This window comes from Melopsittacus undulatus, chromosome Z (genome assembly GCF_012275295.1).
Source record: "Melopsittacus undulatus isolate bMelUnd1 chromosome Z, bMelUnd1.mat.Z, whole genome shotgun sequence".
NCBI lineage: Eukaryota > Metazoa > Chordata > Aves > Psittaciformes > Psittaculidae > Melopsittacus > Melopsittacus undulatus.
The window spans coordinates 74,133,090-74,159,941 of NC_047557.1; the positions used below are offsets into that span (position 1 = coordinate 74,133,090).

The 26,852-nt window shown below is 38.8% G+C and overlaps 2 protein-coding genes across 3 annotated transcripts in view; one reads left to right on the forward strand and one right to left on the reverse strand.

Moving 5' to 3' along the window:
* Positions 1 to 548: 548 nt before the first annotated feature.
* Positions 549 to 24,754, reverse strand: TMEM167A (transmembrane protein 167A). The gene is made up of 4 exons (XM_031044368.2): positions 24,642 to 24,754; positions 12,090 to 12,199; positions 5,842 to 5,876; positions 549 to 1,888 (listed from the first exon to the last, which is right to left on the reverse strand). Exons 1-4 carry the CDS (start codon positions 24,642 to 24,644, stop codon positions 1,818 to 1,820), a joined length of 219 nt encoding a protein of 72 aa, XP_030900228.1. The 5' UTR covers positions 24,645 to 24,754; the 3' UTR covers positions 549 to 1,817.
* The window catches only part of XRCC4 (X-ray repair cross complementing 4), a 177,594-nt gene continuing 175,487 nt past the window's right edge, over positions 24,746 to 26,852 (forward strand). The window contains exon 1 of one of the 2 annotated variants that reach the window (XM_031044366.2): positions 24,746 to 24,903. In XM_031044366.2, coding sequence (XP_030900226.2) covers positions 24,786 to 24,903 — 118 coding nt within the window. In that variant the 5' untranslated portion in view covers positions 24,746 to 24,785. The remainder of the gene's footprint in view (positions 24,904 to 26,852) is intronic. The other variant, XM_031044367.2, reaches the window with a different exon arrangement.

The following is a 26,852-nucleotide window of genomic DNA, read 5'->3' on the forward strand; positions in this document are numbered from 1 at the left end:
CAAACACTTTTATAACAAAGCCCCATAAATATTAACAACTAGAATATAATCGCTTAATATAGGCAGTTAACAGATGATTCTTTGCATATTTTGAACATGTATACACCCAAGAGTCAAAACCCAAGACCCCTTAGAAACTTCCCTCGTCTCGGAATGGCACCTTTGAAATCCAGAAAGGAGTCGCTTTGATGCTGTGTTTGGAGCAGTATCCATATTCAGAGTCACAGAAAAAGATTTCATCTCTCCCCAGGTCTGTTGCAGTTTAAGCCTTCTTTGTGTGTGCAGTATGGTCATCATCATACAGCTCTACAGCCTTTAAGCTGCCTGGTTTACAGCCAGGAGTATTTATTTGGCCTAAATTGCAGAGATCTAATTTTTTCCTGGCTCCAAATTAGAGAACAGTTTTGGATGATTACTTCTAGTGGTGATTTAGATACGAAGGTGTATGTGAGAACATACAAAGTTAATAACTAATAATCACTTTTTTTCTAAATGCAGGTTAATCTGGGTCCATGAAACAATTTTTTTTCAAATAAGAATGACAAGAGTTACATGCCTGTCAGTGTGTTTTATTGTCAGCTTAGTTCATTCTGATCATACAAGTTTTTTGAGCAACAAAAAGCTACTGTTGACAAACAACTCCCTCAAACACAGTCAGTAAGAAGACATATTTTTGCCTGGAGTAAACACACTGTCAAGCATTATTAAAATAAGTTGCCAGACTATTAAAAGTTTGCCAAATTATAGAGTGAATGGTAATGGAAAGTATTACTAAAGTTAATTTAATCTTAATTAACAATGAATGTAATCTCATTTAGTTGTTTTCTCTCACCTTTCCAATACTGGGACACATGACTTCCTTATCCATAGACGCTCTAAGAAGCTACCTGTTCACTTAGCTGATTTAGCAACCCTACATAACATGTAACAGAGTGTTTAGAAATCTCTTCTCATAATACTGAAGAAAGCTGGGGAATCTTCAAGGCCTGGCTTTGACCAGTATAGTCCAGTGGAAGGTGTCCCTGCCTCCTGGGGTGGAACTGGATGAGCTTTAAGGTCCCTTCCAACTCAAACCAATCTACCCAAGATTTGCCAGAGACCTAGATCTCCAAAATTGAATACAAATGATATTTTATACAGAGCAGTCCAAGCTGTCAAAACCCATGTCTGTGCCTTCTCAGCAGCTAGTCAGGTATCACTACAATCCTGGTCCCTACCTTTATTCATATCTTGTCTTAAAATAAAAATATTGATAGATAATTTGAGGAATTACAAGTTTAAAAAATGAAAGCTGAAATGAAAGCTTAGGCCACAGATCCCATTCTTAATATGTGACTACAGTTACCACAAAATGTCAGGAACTATTCAGACAGTAAAAACTAAAATACAGTCATGAAACATACCCTAAAGTCACAATGATCCTTATTCTTGCATGAGTGGTCTTATTGCTTTGCTACATTATCAGTTTGAAGTTTCATTAAATAGGTCTATTTAAAAAAAAACAAACCAAACCAACAACCAAAAAAAAATTATAAATTTCAATAGAACTCAAATATACATCAGACACCCTTTCAAGAATTACATCAGGAGTGCCAGTACTGTCTTGACATTAATGAGCATGTGTCATCTGGAGCTAGTTGCATTATGATCATTACTACTGTAGATGACAGTGTGTTAGCAGGCAGGGGAGCATCCATTATGAGGCAGCCTATTCAATGTGCTATCCAGTGTGAGAGGAGACTTGATGATGCTTTCCCATCTTTCCCTATCAGAACTTCTTCCATGCTCTCATGTTTGTACACTCGCCAGTCTTGTTGCTACTGCACAAACAGAATGGTGAAGGCCATCACGACACAGCTGACAGCCACGTATGGGCTCTTCCGTTCACCTGAAAGGAGAGGAAAGAAAAAATGCCAAACCAAACAAAACTCGGGTATGACTAAGCATATCTAGGCAGCTCCTAGCCTAACATGCTAATTAATCCCATTGCAACTGCAAACTAATATTCAACATTTCTAGCTGGAAGAAATGCTATTACAACTACAAATGTGTAACTGATGAAGAACATGAGTCGGGGTGGAAAAACTAAGATGTAGGACAGGATATATTCCAGTTTAAAGACAGGCTGGGAGGTGTTTGCTTTAAGGAAAGGTTGACACAAGGACTTCCATCTTACTACAAACCATCTTTTCTGAGATACAGTTTCCAGAAAATATTAAAAAGAAAAAAACAATATATTGCTGCTCTTTCTTAGTAAAGAGAGTCAGAAGGCAGACACTGGAAAGCTGATCAAGACACCAAACCTTTCAATGGCTCTCTTCTCAATTTTGACTAAAGTCTGTTGCTGCTCAAAAGCTGTTCTGTGTCAGCTGAGGTGTACCTCAATGCCCTCTGGCCACGACAGCTGCTATATGAAGTGTGCATCCCCAATGCATGGTATCATATAGGAGCCAACTAACTGTCTGGGGAGCTCACAGCTGCCCAGACATGGCCAGATGCCTGTCTTATTTCTCTGCTAGAGACAAAACATTGCTAGCATGTGGAGAGGGTATAGTGCAGAGATTTTCAGGTTACTGGTAAAAACGGTCAACAGATCACAGAAGTTGCACAGACAGCTCTATTTCTGACTCTTTCAAATGGGTGTCACAGTTTCCGGGGGCAGACTGCGGATGAAAGTTAAATTTACTCCATTAATAGACTTGTTGTATTTGGTGGCAAAGGCACTCATGAAATGTATATTCACACCCATTTGGTCCAGAACAAAAATGCTACAAAGTTCTCGTGTTCGACAAATAAACTGAAAAATAAAAAAAATCTTAGGTAGGCCACTCTAACACAATCAGGGGAATATGAGTATTGTTAATCAGAGTGCTGTCTATTTACATCAGCAGTTCCTCTATTTAATTATCCAGGTGTTTTTACCCTCCTACTTTATGCTTTTACGTATCCCTAGAAATGTTCAAGGCCAGGCTGGGCAGAGCTTGAAGCACTCTGATCTAGTGTCTAGTGGAAGGTGTCCCTGCCCATGGCACAGGGTTGGAACTGGATGAGCTTTAAGGCCCCTTCCACCCAAACCAGGCTGGGATTTGGTGATACTTAAGCATTACTCTTCTTTAATCCACTGACTTCTCTCTGGAGAGCAGAATCCCCTGCACTGGATGGTACTTCCAGTCTACAAAACAAGAATGTCCTCAACATAAGAAGGACATGGAGTTATTGGAACAAGTCTATAGGAGGCCATGAGGATGATCAGGGAGCTGGAGCACCTCCCATATGAAGACAGGCTGAGAAAGTTGGGTCTGTTCAGCCTGGAGAAGAGAAGGCTGCGTGGAGACCTCATAGCAGCCTTCCAGTATCTGAAGGGGACCTACAAGGATGCTGGAGAGAGACTCTTCATCAGGGACAGCAGTGACAGGAGAAGGGGTAATGGGTTCAAACTATGGAAGTTCAGGTTAGATAAGGAAATTTCTTCCTGTGAGGGTGGTGAGGCACTGGCACAGGTTACCCAAGGAAGTGGTAAATGTATCACACCTGGCAGTGTTCAAGGCCAGGTTGGATGGGCCCCTGGGTGACATGGTCTATTGTGAGATGCCCCTGCGTGCGGCAAGGGGCTTGAACTAGTTGATTTTAAGGTCCTTTCCAACCCAAACTGTCTTATGATTCTGTGAACACTGTCAGGAGGTGTCAACACAGCAATGACTCTTTAAACTAAGAAGATTCCTGGGTTTGTGTGTTCAGAAGCATTAGGACAGCTGGATCTATTTATTTAAAAAAACCCAAACTTCCATTTCCTTTTTCTGTGCAAGGTCTTCTGTCCTACTACAAACCAGTTTTTCTGAGATACAGTTTTCAGAGAAAAACTGAGGGAAAAAAGCCTGCCAAGGATTACCAGCAGGACTTTCAAATACAGGAGGAACTAACTTTCCACAGCAAAAGAAAATACTTGTAGAGATACCTCCCATACAAAGAAGTGCCTGCTGCATCTACACTACAAGATGCTGTCATGATCTAGCATATATTTAATTAAATTTCAAATAACTGAATGAATTAATGTCTATAGTTTCACATCTGTTTAAAATAAATTTCTGAGGAAGTCCACTCTCTATAGTATAGAGTATTACAATTTTCATACTGTTTATACTTTTCTGCTCTTAATTTTCTTTAAAGTGAAACCACCATGTGGCAGGATTAAACATCATTTTGCACAACTTTGTAAATATGTAACCACTTGTCGGTTATTCAAATTTTACGCACATGTGAAAAGGCTGTTTAAACATACTGGGCAAATTAAATGTAAAGAAAGTCAGTAAGCATTTTTATTTCTTAAAGCATGCACTTTCTACATGCATTTGTGATTAACACAAATAAAATGATGGGAATCCCTTTCAAAGCCCATTTCCCATGCTGAGAATATGGTATTGCTAAGAATGGAAATATGCAGAACAAACATTAAGATACGACATTCTCCTCTGTCAGTTAAATTGGACCACTCTGATGCAAGTTGAAAAGAAATTAGTGTTTTACATGAAAAAAAAAGGATGCAGTTCAGTATGTGGAACAAGAATGCATGCATTACCTTGGGTGCAGCAAATGTAAACTTGTTAATGTTCCTACATGATGGGAAAACAAGACTGCTCCAGATGAACAGCAGTTCTTAACTTTATCAAGTTGACAATGGCCTCATTAAGCTTCTTTTGCACTCCTTTAAATAGTTTTTAAAACAGTTTGCTGTGCATAGCTAATGGGAAAAAAATGCTTCTATATTAACTAACTAAAAAGATAAGGTAAACTAAGATGTTTAATCTCAGACAAACCTGAATGCAGCTGAATTTTTACCTTTTTATTTTTCCTGCTATAGCTCAAAATTAATTTCTGACAGCTGCCACCTTGACAGTATATTTCAATTATAATACCAAAATTGGTTCTGCTATGTCTATTATCTAAATAGCACAATATCTGCAATCATTTTAACAACAGGCCTTCACAAAAGCCTGGTTTTTGTGTCAATGCTTTCTGACATACTGAAAAGTGTATGTCATGTCCCCTTCAAAGCCTGAGAATGCACAAGAGGGACCCATACATTTTTTCTTTAGGTTCAGTGACAAGCAGGAAGATCTACAATTACAAGTTCCATGTTCCTGCTCTGCACTAACAATACTATTTAAATAATATCGTTTTGATGATGGATATGTCAATTTAAAAAATCTTGGGTCTACCTGAATGCTAAGAAAGAACTTCTGTTGCATATTTCCATTTCCTTTTCAAAATAAAGTCAGAATAAGGATTAAATACAAACAAGTATTATGGGAAAGTGTCTAAAATCAGAGCTGATCAGCCTGCCCATAGATGCCACCTGACACCAACAGCTTTGTGTAATTCAAAAGTGCACAGAAGGAAACTAAAGAGAGAAAAAAAAAATTTATTTGTGATTAAACAGAACCTTACTGCATTACGGATTTCGTGTTTGTTTATTACTACAAGGTAAGTAACTGGCTTTTGTCAGCAATACTTTAGAATTTCAGACAACAGTTTATAAGAAATCACTGATTTCTTTGTGAGTTAATAAGAAGTATGCCCATGGTTATTTTGCGTAGTAAAACATACAAAAGATTTTTGCAATAACACCACATATATGAATTGATATTTGAAAATGTGGGCTTCCATGATGCTACAGAAGACAGTCATACCCTGCCTCCCCCCACCTTCACCATATTTCATGAAGGAAAAACCTGCATTTTTTAAAATGATGTATGATACAGCTTTCCTTGCTCCAAGGAAACACTGCCCTAATAACACATACTCTAGAAAAAAGAATTAAAGATTTCAAAGGAAAAGAATTACCAATCCTGGCGCATTTCCAGAATATTCCCAATAGTCTGTGAAGATAAAATAAATTAATTAGTCTCCTGGTTTAATAAAATAACTTAAGTCAACTGGTTTTAATTCTTCTATGCTAAACCAATCCAAATTAACAATAGTTTATCAACTTGACACTCTTCTTGACATCAGAAAACACCAGACACCTGCACAGAGGGGTACAGGGTAGGAACTAAACAAGTGACAAAGTTCTTGCTAAGCCTAGCAAGGCTTCTTGCATGCAAGAAAACTAAGATGCTCCTGGTCAGTGTGTGCTCCAAATCTACAAGCTTTAAAGTCTACAAGATTTAATGTAGAATTTTACATTCTACATTAAAGTAACCCAGACAGAAATTTGAGAAGAAAAAAAAAGAGAATAAAAAAAAAAATCAGTAGGAAATATTGCAGATAGGAAACTTTTTGAAGCAAGTTTTCCTGCAGGTGTAAGAGATTATAAACCTGAGTACTTTACATTTAATGTTTTGTAGTCCCTCTTTTATGTTTTCCTCAGCAATAGTAGATAAAAATGCCTTTTATGGAAGAGTATACTCATAGGTGTAATCTGATGTAAAACACTTGTGTTGAAATAAATAGCAAAACATTTATTCAGATTTGTTTTATTCTCCTATGAAGATTTATCTTGTCTCATCTCTGAGGTTGACTGCACAGAACATTAATTCCCACAAGTGAAATAACACACGAGAAAAACAGGATTCAACTATTCAGAACACATCCAAAGGGATGTATAAGCGTAGAATCATAGAAGAGTTAGGGTTGAAAAGGACCTTAAGATTCCCAACTCATTCCAACCCCTCTGCAGTGGGCAGGGACACCTCACACTAAACCATGTCATCCAAGGCTCTGTCCAGCCTGTCCTTGAACACCGACAGGGATGGAGTATTCACAACTTCCCTGGGCAACCCATTCCAGTGCCTCACTACTCTCACAGGAAAGAATTTCTTCCTTATATCTAATCCAAACTTCCCCTGTTTAAGTTATCACAACAGTCCCTAATGAAGAGTCCATCCACAGCATTCCTATAGGCCCCCTTCAGATACTGGAAGGCTGCTAGGAGGTCTCCACACAGCCTTCTCTTCTTCAGGCTGAACAGCCCCAACTTTCTCAGCCTATCTTCATACAGGAGGTGCTCCAAACCCCTGATCATCCTCGTGGCCCTCCTCTGCACTTGGAGTTCCAACAGTTCCATGTCCTTTTATGTTGAGGACAGCAGAACTGCACACAATACTCCAAGTGAGGTCTCACAAGAGCAGAGTAGAGGGGCAGGATCACCTCCTTTGACCTGCTGGTCACACTCCTTTTGATGCAGCCCAGGATACGGTTGACTTTCTGGGCTGTGAGTGCACACTGCTGGCTCATGTTCATTTTCTCACTGACCAACACCCCCAAGTCCTTCTCTGCAGGGCTGCTCTGAATCTCTTCTCTGCCCATCCTATAGCTGTGCCTGGGATTGCTCCAACCCAGGTGTAGGACCTTGCACTTGGCATGGTTAAAATTCATAAGGTTGGCATCAGCCCATCTCATAAGCGTGTCAAGATCCCTCTGGATGGCATTCCTTCCCTCCAGCTTATCAACCAAACCACACAGCTTGGTGTCATCAGCAGACTTGCTGAGGCGCACATATGTCCCAAATTTATAATTTCTCTGTGAACAAAAATAATTTCATATGGACAGTTCAAGAGGAACACAACTGAAGACTGTTTTATGATATGAGGAGAAGGGGAAGAATATTGAAGCATCCTCAACTAGAAGCCAGCTTTCATCCTTACAAATGCTTGTCTACAGGAAGGTTTCCTTCATAGTATGACTGCATAGTATGAAATGTAGTAAAAACATCTGGATTCAACTATATTGTCTATTTGTAGATTTATGGAATAAAAAAAAACACAACTATTTATTTTTCCTCCTTTTCCTGACGCGTTTATCAGCAGTAACGTCAGTCTACGTTATTTGTGGGCTTCTATCTACTACCTGCTGTGGTGGCAGTACTCCAAGTGCCTTCCCACAGTGCTCTGAACCTATCCCCACAATGGTATCATTCTCTGTCTTCTCCACTTCTTGGCCTCTGAAAATTGCCTGTTTTTTTATCTGCATAAATGCAGACAGGTAATTTTGGGCCACTTGCTCATGCTACTTCAGCAGTCAATGTATCCTGTGTTGCTTTGTTGAGTTTTTTTTTTAATAATTTCTGTACTACTTCATATTTTAGGGCCTCTTTTATGGTCTTTGCTTACTTCAGCATCCCTTTGTCTTTCCATTTAACAGCCTCTCCTTTATTTCTGAAACAGAAGTCTGGCGTTGGCAGGTGAGAATCAAGTGTTCCAAGAGACACGAACTGATTCAGGTTTTCGAAGTCCAAGTGAAATGCATTGTGAACAACATTCCAGCATTTGCATTGCTTTAGAAAGCAGGCCCTATCATTTGTGCTTTAGATTGTTTTACTTCAAGCCAGAAGTATTTCTGTATAGTCAAAGCTCATTTTTTTTTCTGCTTTTATATAGCTCCACAAGCAGAAGTAATAATTCCTGCATGTAGACCATCACACTGTTCCTGTCTAAGAGGTCATACAGTAAAGTAACCTGAAGATATATATGCACCTTTTAAAGATGCATGCAGGTAAAAAGGCATTCATCTGTAAATGTGTAAATCTTACAGAGCAAAACACACAGCCCCATTAGTACTGTATGGACTGCACATAAGGCTCCTGAAACTGTTGTTACTCTCTGTAAAATTAACATTTTCAGATTACCTGCTGATTTTGCCTCACAATCTCAGCAAGGGTATTTTTTGCCCTCTCAAGGTTTCCTTGATTGTGTGTAATGATGCGAGGTTATAACTGAAGTAACATACATATTGTTCCTAGGCCTGGAAAAAGTGTTTCTTGGCAAAAATATGAATTTTCCTTTCTGATGTGCAAAAGAGTTAGAATATGGCTTTCATCATCTATCCTCATTGCAGTTAACAATTTACGATCTTAAAGTCATTACTGATTTGAAGACTGACAAGCCTTCCAACAGATGACAACAGTATCTTTTTAAGAGGCTTGTGCTGCTATTGGAACAGCTCACTACATATGTTTATCTACATAGTTTGCTGCTGAGCAAAAGCAAACTGAAGTCTGGGCCTCCTAAACAGCTATGATCATAGCCTCTGGATGATCTGGGGAACTTGCATTGGAGGAAGAGCCTGTACAGGCCTTCTGCTCCCCGGATTTTTCTATTACTGCTAATCTCAGGTCCAACACATGCATCTTTCAAGTCAAAACCTGTTTTGTTTAATCATTTATTACAGAAATGATGCTGCCTTGAATGAATCTGCTCCAAAACAATTTCTCTCGAAGCAACTACTCAAAGTAATTGCACTGTTCTGTATTCTCCTTATCAAGTTCATCTTCATCCTCGGTATTATGCAGGTTAAATATGTCAAGCTGGCTTGCATACCTGCTTTTTTCTGGGAGCCATAAGTCAAATGTGTATGAGCTGTTGCATATTCCTGGCTTTCAGTGTCAATGTTAAAAGTAATGCTGGTGAGAGTGGTGTTGGGTTTTGGACAACAAAAAATTACAAAGGAATGAAACCCAGTAAGATGAGAAAGTTTTGGTGGGGCTTTAGATTTTAGCTGTTAGACTGGGAATGCTGAAAAATGCAGCTGCCATGTGTTCCCCAGGACAACCCCATTGCCACTACAGTAGGGAATGTGAGAGGCACCCCACTGCAATGCTTATGGCAAGTCAAAGGAAGTATTTGCTGCATTTAAGCTAACACATCTTTCTGCTTAGCATGGAGGCAAGAAATTATGTTGTGGTATACATTTTCCTCTAGTTAGCATGAAACAGTCAATCTCAACTTGTTTTCCCAACCTTAAACAATATTGCTCAGGACAAAGCATACAGAAACACTCAGATGTGTCAGGGGAAATGAAAGTCTAAAGTTTTGTTGGCTTTGTAGAGAAAGACACGTTTTGGTAGAAGTCAACAGGATGAAATACTGCATTATGAGGATGGGTGACATCATTTTGTAACACAGTCTTCCCAGCCAACAGAAACATGTTTCTTTACTTACTATCAACGGATTTAAATCTTCACCAAAGTTACCACTCTCTTAGTCAGAAATCAACATCTCTCTTGTCACTTGAGTATTTTATCACTACTTTTTTATGCCATTAATTTGGAGTAGGAATAATGAGGTAAGATCATCTCTGTGGTAAAATGAAATATCACTAGAATGTTTTATTCGGTATGTCTAGACATTTCAATTTGAGCATGGAATATGTCAGTGAAGAGAGACAGGTTTTAACAACTTATGAGCTCCATGCAAACATCTTACCATCCACAAAACGAATTTTATTGCTTCCAGGCCAATGTTCTATTCTCCAGTACAAAGTACTCTACAAGCTGTATATAAAAACCAAAATAGTATGTCCAACATTTCTACAAATATAAACCTACAGATCAAATGCCCAACTCCTCCACTGTGTCAGCACCCTTTGAAAACATATTATAAAGAGAGTTCCATTGTATTCCAGACAGATTTGCCTTGAGAATAAACAGAGTAGTTCCAGATTAAAGGAAACACTCCTTGCCAAGAACAGCACTAAAATTTTAATCAGCAAAATAAATATTCTTACTTCTTTAGTGTGTACACCTCATTGACTATTGTGTTATCTTCCACTAGCAGACACTCAAATTCCCCTTGTCTCCCTCCCCCCTGCACAGTCCTTCATGAAGTCATCCTTCCTTTCCATCTTTTATCAAAAGAAATCTCTCATGTCAGTGATGTCACAGCCTCATATGAAAGTACACAAGCATTTTCACATTAGAACTCAAAACTGAAAAAAAACCTTAGCATACTTTGGGTATCTTACACTGCTGAAAGAAAACCCATACGGTAAAACAGCAACTCCAGAGGCTAATTACAACAAAGGTTTTCAGGAGACAAACAGTGAAGGTTTTTTGGTGAGAAGAGTCTACTTAAGACTTGACACTTTTTCTGAAAATTAAATGCAAAAGAGGCAGAAAAAGGAAGGAAAAAAAACAACCAAAAAACCCAACACATTTTCTCTTACAGCAAATTATCTAATGGAAAAAGTAGACAAGCCAAACACCCAGTGCCCAAAAGCCTGCCTGATTTTTTTCACCTAGAACATCACCAGCTAAAATTATTCCTACTTCTGTAAATACTATCTCCTTTGTGTTATCCTTGGGTGACAGTATTACTGAAATGCTAAGCATGGCCATAGTGATTTCGAGGTCAAATTGCCCAATTGTTACTTTCAACTCACAGCATTTATATCACAGCTCTGCATACTGCTCATTGCACCCAACATACAGCCATATTCATTTTTAGCACAAAGAAAATTGGTAAACCAAAATGTGAATTAAGGGTATTAACAGCACTAAGTGAGGCACAGATCTGGCTCTGTGGCTGTCCCTGTTTCCTGCCACCCCAAAAAATATGCTGTGGAGCAGGGTAGAGAACTGTTTTGCAGCAGTAATGGCTCCGCAACAAGATGCATATTCTGGGAGAATGGGAACACAAATAAGAAAAACACTGGTTACTTAGGAACATGTGTTTAGGAGTAAAGTGAGACCTGAAGTTAGTGTGACCAAAGAACAAAAAGAAAAAAAAAGTTAGCTTGCATTGCAAAAACTCTTCTCAAATTCCTTCATCGTGGTGAATACAAACTAATGACTTAAAAAGACAATACAAGCATAGTGCTGCTTCCTTTAAAAAATACTTAATTTTTTAGTTACAGATTATTGCTAAAGATGTGTTTCAAACTTGCACCTCCAAAATAACTATCTTGAAAGCAAACAAAAACACAGCTTCTGCTTTTAATATCTTCTTACCCACCCTAAGAATAAAAAATAGATCATTATAACAATAGCGACATGCAGGAAAATGTTTCCTTTATGTCACTAATTTCTGTATTTTTAACAGGCATCTAATGAGAAAGCTGGAAATACAGAAGATAATTAATAAAGCAGTATTAGCTGGCTTTTTAAATGAAGTTAATAAATTCTTGCCATAAAATTGCAACTAAGTGCTTGCAAACACTTTGTTGCATTCTATTGTAAGGTACAAAATAAAGATTCTTATTTTGAAAAATGAGACATTTTTCAAAATAAGATTTGCATTATCACACACAATCAGAGGCTACTAAAACATTGCAGTTAAAACCAGCTTGTCTATTTGTAAAATGAAGAGACTACATACCCGGTTTTATTTTTGTCCAGTACGCTGGGAGCCAAGGATCTGATATAGGCACATGTGCATATAAGCAGCAAGATGACTGTCAGTAGACTCTGAAAGTTGAAGATGGCAGACTACAGAAGAAAATTAGAAAACGAAAAATTACATCCTTGCAGTACAAAACTTCTGTTGCTGCATAAGACGGAGAAAATAGGTGATCCCTTAGGCAATGCTCATCAAAATCAAAAATGAAACCTACAGTGCCAGTGAGCCAGAAATTCCATTAGCAACAAGCTGCACACAATGTCAGAGTTTCCTTTCCACAAATGGTAGTTTTTCTTCTCAATCCATCCCAAGAAGGGTAAAGAAACATCAGGCAAATGTAAAGGTAAAAAAACCTTACAGTTTTGCTCCCAGGCACCTGTTACAAAGCCAGTTTGTGGAAACCCATTAGCAGCAGGCTAAGAGTAACAGAAAACATATGTTCGCACTTGGCCAAGAACACAAGTAACTGCACTTTGCATCAATATAATGTGGTGGTGGTGATGGTGAAAGTGGAGGTGAAAAGTAACTGGCAGGTAAACCAGTGACAGCCCAGACAGAAAGTAACAAGAAATACATAAAAGGATTGTTAATAAACTGCTTTATGAAAACTCCACCAAAAATTCAACAGATTTGTAGAAATATGTACCATTAAGCCCACCTGAACTACAAAAAGATAACATAAATTTTATTTTTAAATCATCTTTTAACATTTTTACTGTAAATACATTTTTAGAAGTGCTAATTATATGGAAACTGATGGACAAATGGAGGAATTGCCTTAGGAGAAGTTCTGTTGTCTGATAGTAAAACTAATCTGCCAGTAAAAAGAAACAATTCTTTAGAAAGAACTGTTACTATATCTGGCTATTTGGTAAAATTTAAAGTATCAGTAATCTGCTGTAAGTACATCCTACAAACATTTATTTGTTTTTCTTTTTTTTTTAACTGAAGTCTAAGTCTTCCGTGGCCAACCCATTATTTAATATTAACTTATAAGCAACTATCATTGCTGATGTGAAGCAATCTTTTCCAGAAGTATAAACATTATGGGGGGGAAAAGAAGATACTCATATAAGGACTGGTGTAACTTCACAAAATCTGGAAGAAAGATGACCGATGCTGATTTCCAGCAATGTGATTGCCACATCGCCATTCCAATAAAATATGCACTAGCAATAGTTTTTTCTTCCGTAAGGTTAACTAAAACTTTTAGTAAAAATATTTACCTACTAGACCATGTGATTCTACTAATTAGTCCCAAATCTGAGACTTAGATTCTTCTTACAATGTGAAAATAATCCAGCTGCACGAAGCTGCAGTTTTACTGTTGGGTTTTGTTTTTTTTTTAAACTTAGCATGTCTCAAATGACATTTTGGTCAACTTAACTGCTACCAGGTAGTATATGAGGCAATTCCTTACTTCAAAGAGCCTTATTTTCTCTTTGCTCAGCTACCCTGATATGCAAATCATATTTAGTCTAAACTCCAAAAGAAATGGCAAAGCAAATACCATAAATTCACTCTTTATTCTGGAGTTCTGATGATGCATCTAAATGTCTCAATTTTTTGTACTGCTAAATCCAGAAGGCCAAATAGTAGTATTTAAGTGTAAATATTTAGCACTTATGAAGCGACATTACATTGCAGTTTCCTTCTTCAAGAGATCTCAGTGGGATTTAAGAGCATACTCCCATTCCCATAGCCAAAGGCACATCTCTGATGATCTATGTGGGCTTTCTTCCTGTATCACTAAAGGCTAATGTTTTGATACACAAATTTTTCTAAATAGTTAAGGAGAATTATAAAAGAAAATCACCATATTTCAGTTCACTACTGCATTAACAGGAAATTAAAAGATAAAACCTAGCTCTAGCAGAAGCAAAGCTATTGAAACATCCATGAGCCTTCTGAATATGATATAAAGCCTTCTAACAAAAAAATAAACAAGCCCAATGAATCATATGAAGCAATACCAGTACATACATATAACTGCCAATGTGAACACGTGTTAGGCAGGCCTAGATACACAAACTAATTTAAATGTCTAGGTTAACAGGCAAAATTCCCAAGCCCATCCCCTCATTTCTCATGCCCTTTGTATAATCATAGCCTGAGAGACAAAGGCACAGAATGAAAATGTGATTATAAGGATGCAGTGAGAAGGTAGGCAGTGGGCAAAGTTAAAGAGTAAATGGGAACTACATGCAGCTGACATCTAGGAAGGTGCCTGTGATGAGTGAGAACATGGAGAGAGGGCATTGCAAAAGTGGGGTGGTGATCCAACACCCAAAGCCAGCCCTCACGTCCTCAAGGGAAGGCTACCTGCTTTCCTCCCAAGCCACAGCATCTGCTAAACCATGTTTAATTTAGCTTAGTATTTTAGCTTTTGTATTTTAGCTTATATAGCAATGTCATTATTTATGTTCTACCATGTTGTAAATAGTGGGCATATCATACCTAAAGGACAACAGACTGCTCAACATTATCAGTATAATCTTGCCTTTGTACTAGGCACAAACTTTTGCCAATTTTAGAAACTAGGGAACTCTCAATTCCTGGACAGAGACATCCCTTACAACCTACAAGAGGCTGCATGTCCTGGCTCCTGTGGGTCTAGGAACTCAATGGGGCTGGATCCAGGAGTGGCTGCCTCTCAGCAAAGCCAGATACTCGCTATCAACTGATTAATTTGATCAGTCCTCTGGGAGAGACAGCTGCTCTCAACATCTCACAGTGCAGTGCCTGCCAGAGCGTGGTTCCCATGAATTCCTGCAAGCTTTCTCCCACAGCTGCTTCCCAAGAAGGCTGCTGGTATCGGGTACTCCAACACACGAAAATGGCAGAAGGACACACTTGCTTCCTCTTAAGCAGGGACTGTAAGTGTATACTCATGAAATGTGCTATCAGTCAATCAATAAGGGCAGTATATAATTGTTCTTTGTTGTGCTCTTCCTGTGTTTCACCAGATATGCAGCATAGGCATCTCTGTAATTACAAAAGCCATTCCACTGAAACATGCTGCGAATTACACATTTACCAACTTAGCCATTTTAAAAGGACAGACATGCATATTGTAAAATTTCATTACAATTTTAAACTGAAAGGAAAATTTATTTCTGAAGAAAATGGCTTCACATTTCGCATCTGAAGTAACTCTTACAGCCCAGCTGAATTTACACAAAAGGGCGATTTATATCCAGCTGCTTTAACTGATGCAATTAAGAGCTGCCGTAAGTCATACATGACTCAGAACCCTTTAAAAAACTACTGCATTCACATACCAAGCTATCTGGAAAATATAATATAGGTGGGTTGCACTTCATTTGTTTAAAACGGATTCCTCTTACCCAAAAGTAATTAACTGTAATTTTTCAAACATTTTGACTCTAAATGTAGGTCTTGTGAACCCCTTCTGCACATGGAGCAACCGATGCTATCTTTTAGACTGCATCCAAAGGCTGGTGAAAAGCCAAGCAACTTCCTAAGGCTCAGACTGCAAATCCAGAAAAGAATCAGTGCTGGTATTTTAATCTTGTTTTACAGTGCAAGCTGTGGCTTTAATTATGTACACTGACATTTTCTGCATCTGCATTTGGCACATTTCTGACATGGTGGAAACATGGCAGTAGTTACACTCTGTGTTACTTAAGTAATTACACTATTGTCATCCCCCCATCTCCTGTGTGCTGTCTCCAGGTACTTTTTGAGTGCTATACACCACCTGCAGCACTAATGACATATTGTATTCAGCAGAACTTGCAAGAGCAAGTTTTTTCATAAGTCTTTAGAAATTTAAAACCACAGATTTTAGCTTTCAGACCTACATGCCCAAAGGTTCTTTAAAATAATTTCACAAATTAATGTTAAAAAACCACCTCAATATTTCCCTGATCATACTGTATCTTAATAATTCCATGTAATACACTGCAGAAATAAAGGATGAATACTCCTGAAAGTTTTCTTGTGTTCAGATTAGCAGTGGTGGCATGCATTAGAAATACTCGTGAATATATGGCAGGTAGACGACAAAATGTCATAACTAGAGACATTTGAATGTATTTCCATCTGAGCCCACATCTGGACAGTGTAGCTGACAGCACAGAGGATGCTGGGGCAAACCAGGGAATTAGAAGAAACAGTCTTAGGTTGCCTCTGGAAGATACAATCAGCTCCTTTTTCTGGAGTGAGGAGAGAGGGAAGAAGGAGCTTGTGGATGGAGTAACAATAAATCTATGGAATAGCACATAGTAACAAAAGTTTAATATACAAAAGCATAAATTAAAGTTCAGTACACTTCAATAAAGTGTCGATTTTGAGCAAAAAATTTCCTGTGTGGCTTAGAAAGGAAATCCTGATGAGCCATAACATTTGCAGAGTGCTGTCACCCTGATTATATACAGTGTTGTCACTTCTGCAATTTAGTTTGGATTAAATTTACCACATTTGGGGAGAATTAAAAAAACAAAAGACACTGCTCAGAGTTCTGGTTATCCACAACTCTTGCACTTTATAAAGAGTATAGAATTCAGTGTGCTGAAAGAAAAGTCATGCTCATAAGATCACCTAAATTTTCAGTGATCACTGGTAGATCACAAGCCTCAGCAGACATAGCCATAATAGATAAAATAATCCTAAACTTTTTTCTACAGTGAAAATATCATGCATAGCAACTCTGTACTCCATTTCATCACTCTTACATTCTCAGATTCAGATATGTTTTTTTTCCATGTTTCTGCAGACAGCACCATAGAATTCTGAACTACTTGATGATGCAACCATTGGATAGCACTGTAATAAGTTACATCATAACTTTTGATGCAACACTATGTGTCATGGAAAGTAATGCTGAATATCCCCTTGCCTCACACCTGTTCCTTTAAAATAAGCCACATGATACCACAGTTCTAAAGGAAAAAAAAAAACAACCTAACCACCCCATGCAGGAGAACATAAACCCCGTGCTGTTGTCTCTCTGGGTTGGTAGAAAGTCTAAAACAAAAGCTCCCTGAATTTATCTCAACAAGCCTAACACTGAAGCCAAAGCTTAATCTTCTCTAGACTTTCAGTATTTACAAAATGATTATTCTATCTAATTGCAGTGTGACCATGATTTCATCTGTGTGTGCTATGAAAAGAGGCTATTGCAGTGCCAGCAAGTTGTTAAACTTTGCTCTGGGTTACCATTAAAATAATCAATTGATGTGGGCAAACACAGTTAAACTATTGGGATATTCTAAAGAAATAACCTCATTTGTGTAACATGCTGTAAGAATATATAGTATTTCTAGAACAGGTTTTTGTTGTTGTTTTTTTTTCAATGTTATAAAATTGATGATAGCGCTCTCTGGAACCAGTGAAACAAACGCTAATACTCAATCACTTAGCTGCCTTTCTAACATTAAATCGTGACCAAGAGCTTACACTGTGGTTACACAAGTGCTGATAAAAATGCAGAAGCCTACATTAAAACAGTAATGTCAGCTTCAAACCCTATCATAGAGAAATAAAACCAATCTGTGACATTTTAACAAAATCCTTACAAATGTGGAAAAAGCCCCAAGGTCATTATCTAAAGTTTCTATTTGGTACTGCAATTCATATTTCTCCAGTCTAAAACTAATTTTTAGTAGAATATTGAAAACAGTAACAGGAAATAAACCACGTAGGACTATTCCCAACATGCAGGTCAAAGCAACTGCTAAAACGTAATTAAAACATGCATATAACCATATTATGTTCCAACCTATTCTGAAATAATTTGTTTTCCCACTGCTGCCAATTGTAATCTGATAAAAATGAATGGAAAATAAGCATTTGTAAAAGAGCGATACTAATTAGAACTGTGAGAAAAATACAAAACTTAAAAATCAGTTAAGTTTAAAGAGATTACTCGCAAAACTATACTGAAGAACTAAGCAAGAGGTCTTCAGAAAAAACTGTTTGTTCTTAGTAAGTATCCAAATATGAGTTGGCAGTTACTGATTGCTCCAACAGTAATAGAGTTTTTCACTTTACATTTGCTGAACACTTACCCTAGCATTTAGTTTCTAAAGTATTTAAGTGCAATTAACACTAATTCACACTTCTGCCTAAAATATTCAAAGTTCTGATTAAATATGTATTTTTTGCATTCATAAAATATAGGCTAAGGCTTTATTAGAGTAATAGGGAATCTTTCCCTAGACATTTATTGAAGAAGTATGTTGTTTAATTTAAATAGCAAGCACAGCACACAGGAACTAACACATATGCTTTTCAGTCAACTGAAGTCTAATACATCTGTTGAAAACAGAACAAATCTATTTAAACAACTAGAAAATGAATTAACAGATGGAAACAGTTGTCTCCTCCTGCAAAAGCTTCGATTTTTCACTGCAATTCAAGTACACAGACCAACAGTGAAATGACACCTCAAGTGATGATGTTGAAATTCCCTGCTTACTTGAGTTCCTTTTTCTTTGCCCCCCACCAATAGCTAGACAACAGATACAAAATGGAACTTTTGGTGTAAGCAGCTGGCAGATGCAGTATTTCATCAAAAAATCTTATATGAAAAAACAGTGAAAGTTATAATATTAAGCTTTTTTAACAGGGTTATGTATACAGAGGTGTATGTCCATATAATTACTCAACATAGATTTATGGCAATAAAAGCTTAATATATTGTTTGCTCCATGTGTTCTCTGTAGATTCTATAGTTTACAGTTTTACTGAGATTTTTTTTTCTCTGCTCCCTTCCACCATTAGATAATAGGAATAAACTCTATAATCCTCTTTTTAAGATGCTGAAGCTAAGTGTATTCTCCAGAGTAACAGGGAACCTAACAAGTTTCTGCAGCTGTAATTGGAGGTGATACTCAGCCATTGTTACAGAATTCTCTAAAATTACTTAGATCTTGATTTGTAGCTCTTTTGCCTCTCCTGCCCTAAAAATCTTAACACTAGAGATTTCTAGAGTGTAGTCAAACAGAATTATAAAAAATATCCATGTAAAGAAAAAGACATTCTCTCCCACAAGTAAGCAAGTTCTGGCTTCTCCTTCTGTTCACCAAAATAAGCCTAATTATGAACTCTTACAATTCCTGTGTTTTTGGTAACTGAGCAGTATTATTTCTGTTGTATCAGCTAACTCTCCCTTCTGCAGTTGCACACCATGCTGCCCAGTTTGTTTACCTTGAATTTACAAAAAAAAAAAAACCTCAATAAAGAGTCAAACGCCTGGGTGAATGGGAGAAGTAAGAACCATTCTAACACTCCAGCACATTCTGAACCACACAACATCCTTAGAGAATAAAAGCAGCTTGCAAAAAGCTTATGTTTGTAAAACAGACTTCGGAGAAAGAAGGATCTCAAAAATTAAGACACTAATATTTCTGCTTTGTTGTGTTGCATACTTTTGACACCTGCAATTTAGCTAACATTTTATCTGCCAGTGCTAGAAGAATTTAGGAAAACAATGTTATGGTGAAAGTTCTACTGTCATCCCAAAGTCATAGGAAAAACTCAAAAACTAGCCAGAGACTGGCTCCGTAGCATAAGAAAAAAATACTGAATCTCTTACTTCTACAGAAAGCCTGTGCAATTCAAAGCTGCACTGCATTCCTGAACATCTTTACAGAATGCCCAAGAAGTTGCTGCATGCAGTAGAGGGATAGTATGATCTTTCTGTTCTAAAGGCTGCACAAAAAGCTAATATTTAAGACTTTAAAGAAAAACAAAACAAAAAACTTCTGTATTCCATTTCTATACTTTTTTTTTTTGTTCTTGTTCACTAATAGTAAAACCACATCTTTAAAACGTGAAAAATAAATACTTCTTTGTAAGGAAGAAACATATTTTGTTAGCCAAGAAACACTGAAAATCCCTGCTAAGTCTCTGATGTCCCATGGCAGTGGGCAGGCACGCTGTAGGTCCCTTGTTTGGCGGATTTCAGGTGCATCATTTAGATTCTTAGCACCTCTAGAACAGGTAACATTTTTAGATGCCAGCTGTTTCCACGTTCTTTCTGTGGTCATTAAGTTGAAAATGAAAACTTTTGGTGAGTCTAAACACCAAGCTCTGTGCATCAGCAGAAAAACATTTCAACACTACTACTGTTAGCTTGTGGCAGGGGGTTGTAATTGGATGAACTTTAAGGTCCCTTCCAACTCAAAGCAGGCTGTGATTCTTTTATTACCATTGATGTGCATGGTGTCTAATGCTGCAGCTAACCAACAAATTATATTGCGACATTGATGATTTTATGGTAACTTCCTTTTTTTGTTCAACTTAAGCGTTTGGTTCATGAGTGGAAAATCTACGATGTATAATCTTAAGTTTAAATGGCTTACAGAAAAAAATGATCCACACTTCTCATGTTATTACTGAATAAAATGAAGATGTTTAATAGTAGACAGAATGTCAAAGAAGTTTAGTAAGAACTGTTCAGCACTCAGCAAAGAAATGGTGTCTCACAAGCAGTGTCATTCCTGGTCTACTCAGGTATGTGGTAAAATTTATAAAAGCAGACTCACTGCATCCTACTCTTCCCAAATTAGATCAAGAGATGCATTTTACAATAGCAGAAGAAATAGTTTCTTTTTCTATAATCGCAGAAGCGAAATATTGATGCTTTATTCTCATATCTTCTTGTAAACTGACACAGAACTATACTGAACACTTCAAGTAGTAGCTCACAACATGCCCACTCCACAGTAGTGTTATTATTTACAGGTGTAGTTACAGATCTTGTAAGATTTACTAAGCACTTTATTAGTGTCACTGTCCCTGCCCAGCCACACTGCATCTTGCATTTCTCCTTTTCAGTTCTCTGACAAACTTGTCATTCTGCTTCTTCCTCAACCAGCAGTGTTTGTTCCTACTGCTAGGGGCATGCCGGAGCTGCAAGTATTGACTGCAGGGATACGAGTCAGTTGTTGCACAACTGGCAGCAAAAGAGGTCCTAGCATCTTCTTACATTACAGTTTTGGTGTAAGAGTAAAACCCTCAGATCTCCAGCAAAATCAGATTAGCTGGGTAGAAAAGGATTTATCAGATGAAAAATGTGCTACTGCAGCTGTAACTCCCTGAAATTCTAACTGCTTATTAAAAAAATACAGTGCCTCATGGCATTATAACACTGACATGTAAAAAGTCCATTGTTATTCCAAAATAAATTCAGAATACCAAGATACCTTAAGGCTGTAAGACGAACTAGGAGATGTTTTCAATCCTATCTACCTTTAGACCATGATAAAAACAAAGATATTGGCAAATCTGAATCAGGATCGAAACCTCTTTGTAACTGAATAAGCCAAACGCAAAACTTTGTACTCGATTCCTGAAAGCATTTTTGCACAACAGTGTCTCAAATTCTGGTATGTTTATAACCAAGGGCTTAGTTTGGATCAATATTTACTAATGAGTGTTTTTACAATTGGTTATATGAACAATTCCCCTTCCTTCTATAAACACCATTCTAAGACAGCAACAAAGATTGTAGCAGAAATGTTTGCCCTCATGGAAAGTTCCCAAATTAATTTTTTCAGCAGTAATGTTGGTCTTGAGGTCAGACCTAACCAGACGGTGAAGGGAAAGCAGCCATCTTTGTGAAGTCCTCTGCATTTCTTGATTTTCTCCATCACCAAATTGCAATTGCAGACACAAAATGTATCCACTAAGCCACATTTTGTATGTGTACTCATGTCTAGCTGCAATTGTACCTTTCTGCTACAAAGGGAAGTGAACACCACCCTTCAGCAGGTGAGAGGCTCACTATCAATTTTAATGTTACTTTAGGCTTCCTCCCTTTTTTCCCCACCCACCACAGGCATGTGGCAATTTTCTCAACCCCACTAGGAAGTTTCATTTTCAGATACAAAACTGCAGAAGTTGACACACGATTTCTGAAGGTCAGCAAACAGTACATACACTTCTAAATAAATTAAGCAGCTGTGTCATTATACTGAATCCCTTCTTTTTCCAGTAACTTTTTAAATCCATTGAGCAGCTTCTACGTGCTTTCAAAGATGGTTTAGGTAAAAATAGTATTTTTTTTTCCTACTTGCTGGCAGCGAACAGGAGAAAAACACAAGTTGTGCTTTCACATAAAGGAAAAGTACAAGCAGCTTTTATATATGCTGTTCAGCAGCAGCTGGCTGTTCACCCAGGAGAAGTCAGGACTTGCTTAGTAAGAATGTAATAAGGAAGCCTGGGAGACAATGGGATAAAAAGTTACAAGGGATAAAGTCCTTTGGAAATTATGGTTCAAAAATTACTCTGTTCACAGTGCTAATGGCCATAGTTGCAGCTCATTTTCTTTGGAGAAAGAGAATTAACTGGAGTTGTATCTCTACTCTCTCCCATATGCTGGTACACAGAGCAGCTGCTTCCTATCTCACAGCCAAGTGTGAGATCTAAAGAAAGTGTCATTAATTACAGCTCATGACTGATAATCTTACAAAACAACTTGTTTTTTAAACAGCCATGGCACCAAGGTAGATTCCTGGAAAATCCAAAGTCCTGAATATGCTGTGGTGGCTACGGTTTTCCCTGAGGAAATTCAAACAACACAAGACTGAAGAATCTTATTCCAACCCATGCTGATATAAAATCACACGAAAAATCTCATTAAAAGATTCTATCTTATCTCTGGTTCCTTTAAGCATACTGAGCAACCTCCAACAAGCAAGATGGACAAGTAAAAAAATTCCTGCAAGATCTTGTACACTTGCAATAATATTTTCGTTAGGTATACATATTATATTTGAGTTCTAAACTAGCAACGCAATTGTCTCGCCTGCTGATCATCAAGGTTATCTTGCCTTTTTTTCTACAATCTCAAATCATTTTAAGTACTATGGAAAAGAGCAAGGTAATGCTCTGCTTCTACAGTATCTGCCCTTTCAAGGCACTGATTAGAGGTGAGGTATTCACTTCCCTTCTATCTCACTTGCTTTCTGTATGTTTAGATCTTCTGAGATAATTTATGCCTCTTAGCATAAAACCCCTTTGTTCACTGCTTGAAGCCACAGATTAGAACAGGTTCATCTAAAAGATCTGCCAAGGAATGGTCAGGTGAGCAATTTCCTGCTGGTGACAAGATCTGGAGCCTAAGAACTTTTTTTGAACTAAACCATCAAAAAGTCCAAGAGATACTGATCTTTTAATAAATACGTGGGAAGTACAAAAACATTCAGTGGAAGTTGCAAAGTATAAATCACTGGTGATGGATAACCTGTCAAGGCCAGATTGGACAGGGGATGGATGAACCTTGTCTACTGGAAGGGTGTCCCTGCCTGTAGCAGAGGGTATCAGACTAGGAGATATTGAAGGGTCCCTTCCAATCCACACCATTCTTTGATTCTAAGAAAAATGATGAAAATACTCAAAACAAGTCTGTGTTGAAGTAAAAGTTATGTACCTTTACTTGTACAGAGGAAACTGGTGTCGTTTTCATTTCTTCCTTTTACCTGTTCCTTTGGTTTTCCTTCTAATTTTAAAATCACATATCTGCACTGCTTATGTAAAGATCTTTGTCTCAGCTGTCAAAGATTATTTCACAGCACAGCTTTAACTGTAACCCAAATGCAAACAGAATCACCAAATCACAAGCCTGGCTTGGGAAGGAACCTTAAAGCTCTTCCAGTTCCAACCCCTTGCCGCAGGCAGGGACTCCTTCCACTAGATCAGGTTGCTCCAAGCCGGGTCCAACCTGGCCTTGAACACTGCCAGGGATGGGGCAGCCACAGCTTCTCTGGGCAACCTGTGCCAGGGCCTCACCATCCTCACGGTAAAGAACTTCAGTCTGAAATCTCATACTAATCTTCCTTCTGTCAGATTAAAGCTGTTCCCCCTTTTCCTGTCATATAAAAAATATAGATAACTCGTTTATACTCTTTATACACAGAATGTAAAAAACAAAACAAACAAACAACCCAAACCCCAGCCCCCAAAAAGTAGAAACCACAGAAAACATAAATGGCAATGCTAGTAAACATCTACATAATTTCTATGCACACCATAACACTTTCCATTAGAAAACATACCTAGGCCGCTGGCACTACTCCTGTAAAAGGAGAACAGCAGACAGTGCCAAGACTCTGCAAACGAGACGGCCATGGGCATATGCATAAAATCGGAATGTAAGAACAAACAAAAACACCACCCTGGCAGAAGCACTGCAGGTCGGACCAGGGACTACTGCGCCATCGAGCTCCCAGACGAGGCAGGTTGGCAGAGGAACACATAGATACGCCAGGCCTGCCATAATTCTAGGCCAACTGCTAAGCTAGGCTTTACGGTGTAACTGGGACGGCTGCGATTCCACCGTCTCGCTGCCCCAGGGTGGGGAGAGGCCTCGGCCTTGAGAAAGCTCAAAGGCCAGGCCCAGCCAAGACAGGATTTGCGGAGCCTGTGGGGCGCCAGGAGGCCCAGGGGGAGCCGCTCGGCTGGCAGGGCCGTCGGGAAGGAGCAGAGAAGCGGCTCGGGCCGGTCCCACAGCGGCCCCACAGCGGCGGAGCCACCCCCAGCCCTCCCGCGCCCCGCACTTACCATGGCGACCCACTCTCGGCCACATCACACTTCCGGCAAGCCAGGCCGGGCCGCGCTGAGCCAAGCGGAAGTGCCCCTTCAGGGCTAGGGGGTGGGCCAGTAGCGGGATTGGCGGATGGTAAGTGGAAGGACTACGATTGGCAGATGCGGCTGAAGAGAGGCAAGGCGGAAGGGCGAGCTCGGCTTCTCGTTGGTTGCCGTGCCGCCGGCGGAGCGCGGCCTTTTCGGGCAGGCGGAAGCGGCTGCAGCGGCGCGGCAGAAGGTGGGTGAGGATGGCCGGGTGCCCCGCCCCATCGCTGTGAGGAGGTGGTGGCTGTCGGGGCTGGGGAAAGCGGCACCGACACCGGCAGCTGCTGCCAGTGCTCTCACGGTATCGAACCTTCAGCCAAACCGGTTCTATCTGGTGGTGGGGCGGTTAACCGGCTGCGCAGGGAGCGGGCTGGTTGTCCGTGTGCCCGCGAGGTGCGTGGGAAGTGCTGTGCCCCCCGGTCTTGCGGGGGAAGACCCGCCCCGAGAGTGAAGAACACAACTATCGCCTTAATGAGTTAGTTTTTGTTGTAAAGTTCAGGCTCTGTTCTCTCTCATGTAAAATACAGACTGGCTTCCTTTTACGAGCTAGTTTGGGGGTGTTGGGGAGATGTCTTCCAGCGAGCAGAGCTTCCTGGTCTGTCCTTTCCAGTCCAGTTTGCTCTTGTCCTGTACTCATTGCTGGTAGATGTTGTTCACCTTTCCTTTCTTGCAGTTGCACTTAACACATAAAATTTAAATTTCTTTGGGTAATTTTGGTATGTTTCCTTGTTATGACCACAGTGTTTTCTTCTGTAGTTAAAGACACAAAATTATTAAAATACCTAGGTGTTACTCATCTACACCTAGATCTACATTTGCATCTGGGTGGTTATGATGCCGTATCCCTGGCAGTGTTCAAAGCCAGGTTGGATGGGGCTTGGAGCAACCTGGTGTAAGTGGAAGGTGGCCCTGCCCGTGGCTTTCAGGTCCCTTCCAACCCAAAGCAGTCTGTGAGTCTAGGATTCTGTGTGGCTGGCCTCTTAAACTTGTGTGTCAGAGAAACCCAGTGCAACTAAAACCTGCCGTGACTTGCATTTGCAGTTGGTTTTGACAATGCTGTTCTTCCATTGAGCCATATGAAAGAGACAGGCCTTCATGTTGGCTCAACATGAGAAAGATGTAGCATGCTTTAAAAAAAAAATAGGACGCTATTATTCTTTTTTATTGAATTACTTTCGATCCTGTGAGAGGCTTGAGAAAAGACTAGATACATTCTGACCAGTTCTGTGTAAGAATGTTGTCATGATTTTGTATTTAGTGTAAGGTGCTAAGGTGTTGCTGTCATGGCAAACCCCTGTTCTGAAGTTCTATAAACAATCTTGTTTCTCCTTTTATAAGTACACTTTATCTTATAGAAATTGACTGACATTAAATTTTACAAATATGATTGTTTTCTCTTGAGGACTTTGTCATTATGTATCTTTCAATACTGGGGACAGGTTCGTTTTGCTTGCTGAATGTGGGACAGATTTTGATTTTTCCCTTGTTAAGCAGAAACAAATCTCTCATCCTGCCAAAAAAAGTTGGGGTTATATTTGACATACTTTCAGAAGGTGCTGTAGTAGGCTACAGCATCATAGCAGTATGTGTATGAAAAAGAAACAAAAAGCAAAATATGTTATGGCAACTGAAACAATCATACACTTACAATGCTGTTACTGTCTTCTAAAGTGCAACTCCATTTGCAGTGGTGTCTTCAGTGACTGCAGTTTCGAGTTCCTCTGTAAAACAGTAGTTTCAGATTAATCATCACCAAAATGAACTGAATGTTTTTCAACATAAACACATGTAGAGTTTAAGGTGAATTTTCTTGTATAACTTTTTTTTTCCTGTCCTGTGCATTTCATACATGCTGATTTTAGATTTTTTTCTTATTTGTCTCAGGATTAGGTTAGTCTAGTAACTATGACGGTTCATTGATTTTCAGATTTACTCATTTAATAAGTAATCAGCAAGATGCATGTTCATTTTGTCAGAACATGTTCATACTTCTTATTCCTATTTTATTAGTTAATGGTATTCATCTGATCAATTTCTTTTATTCAAATGTTGAGATTTTGGATGAAAACTGGAATTCAGTTAAAGTAGAGAAAGACAGTTCTAGAATCAGCTTCATTGCCTAAGTATAACTTGGTGTTAAAG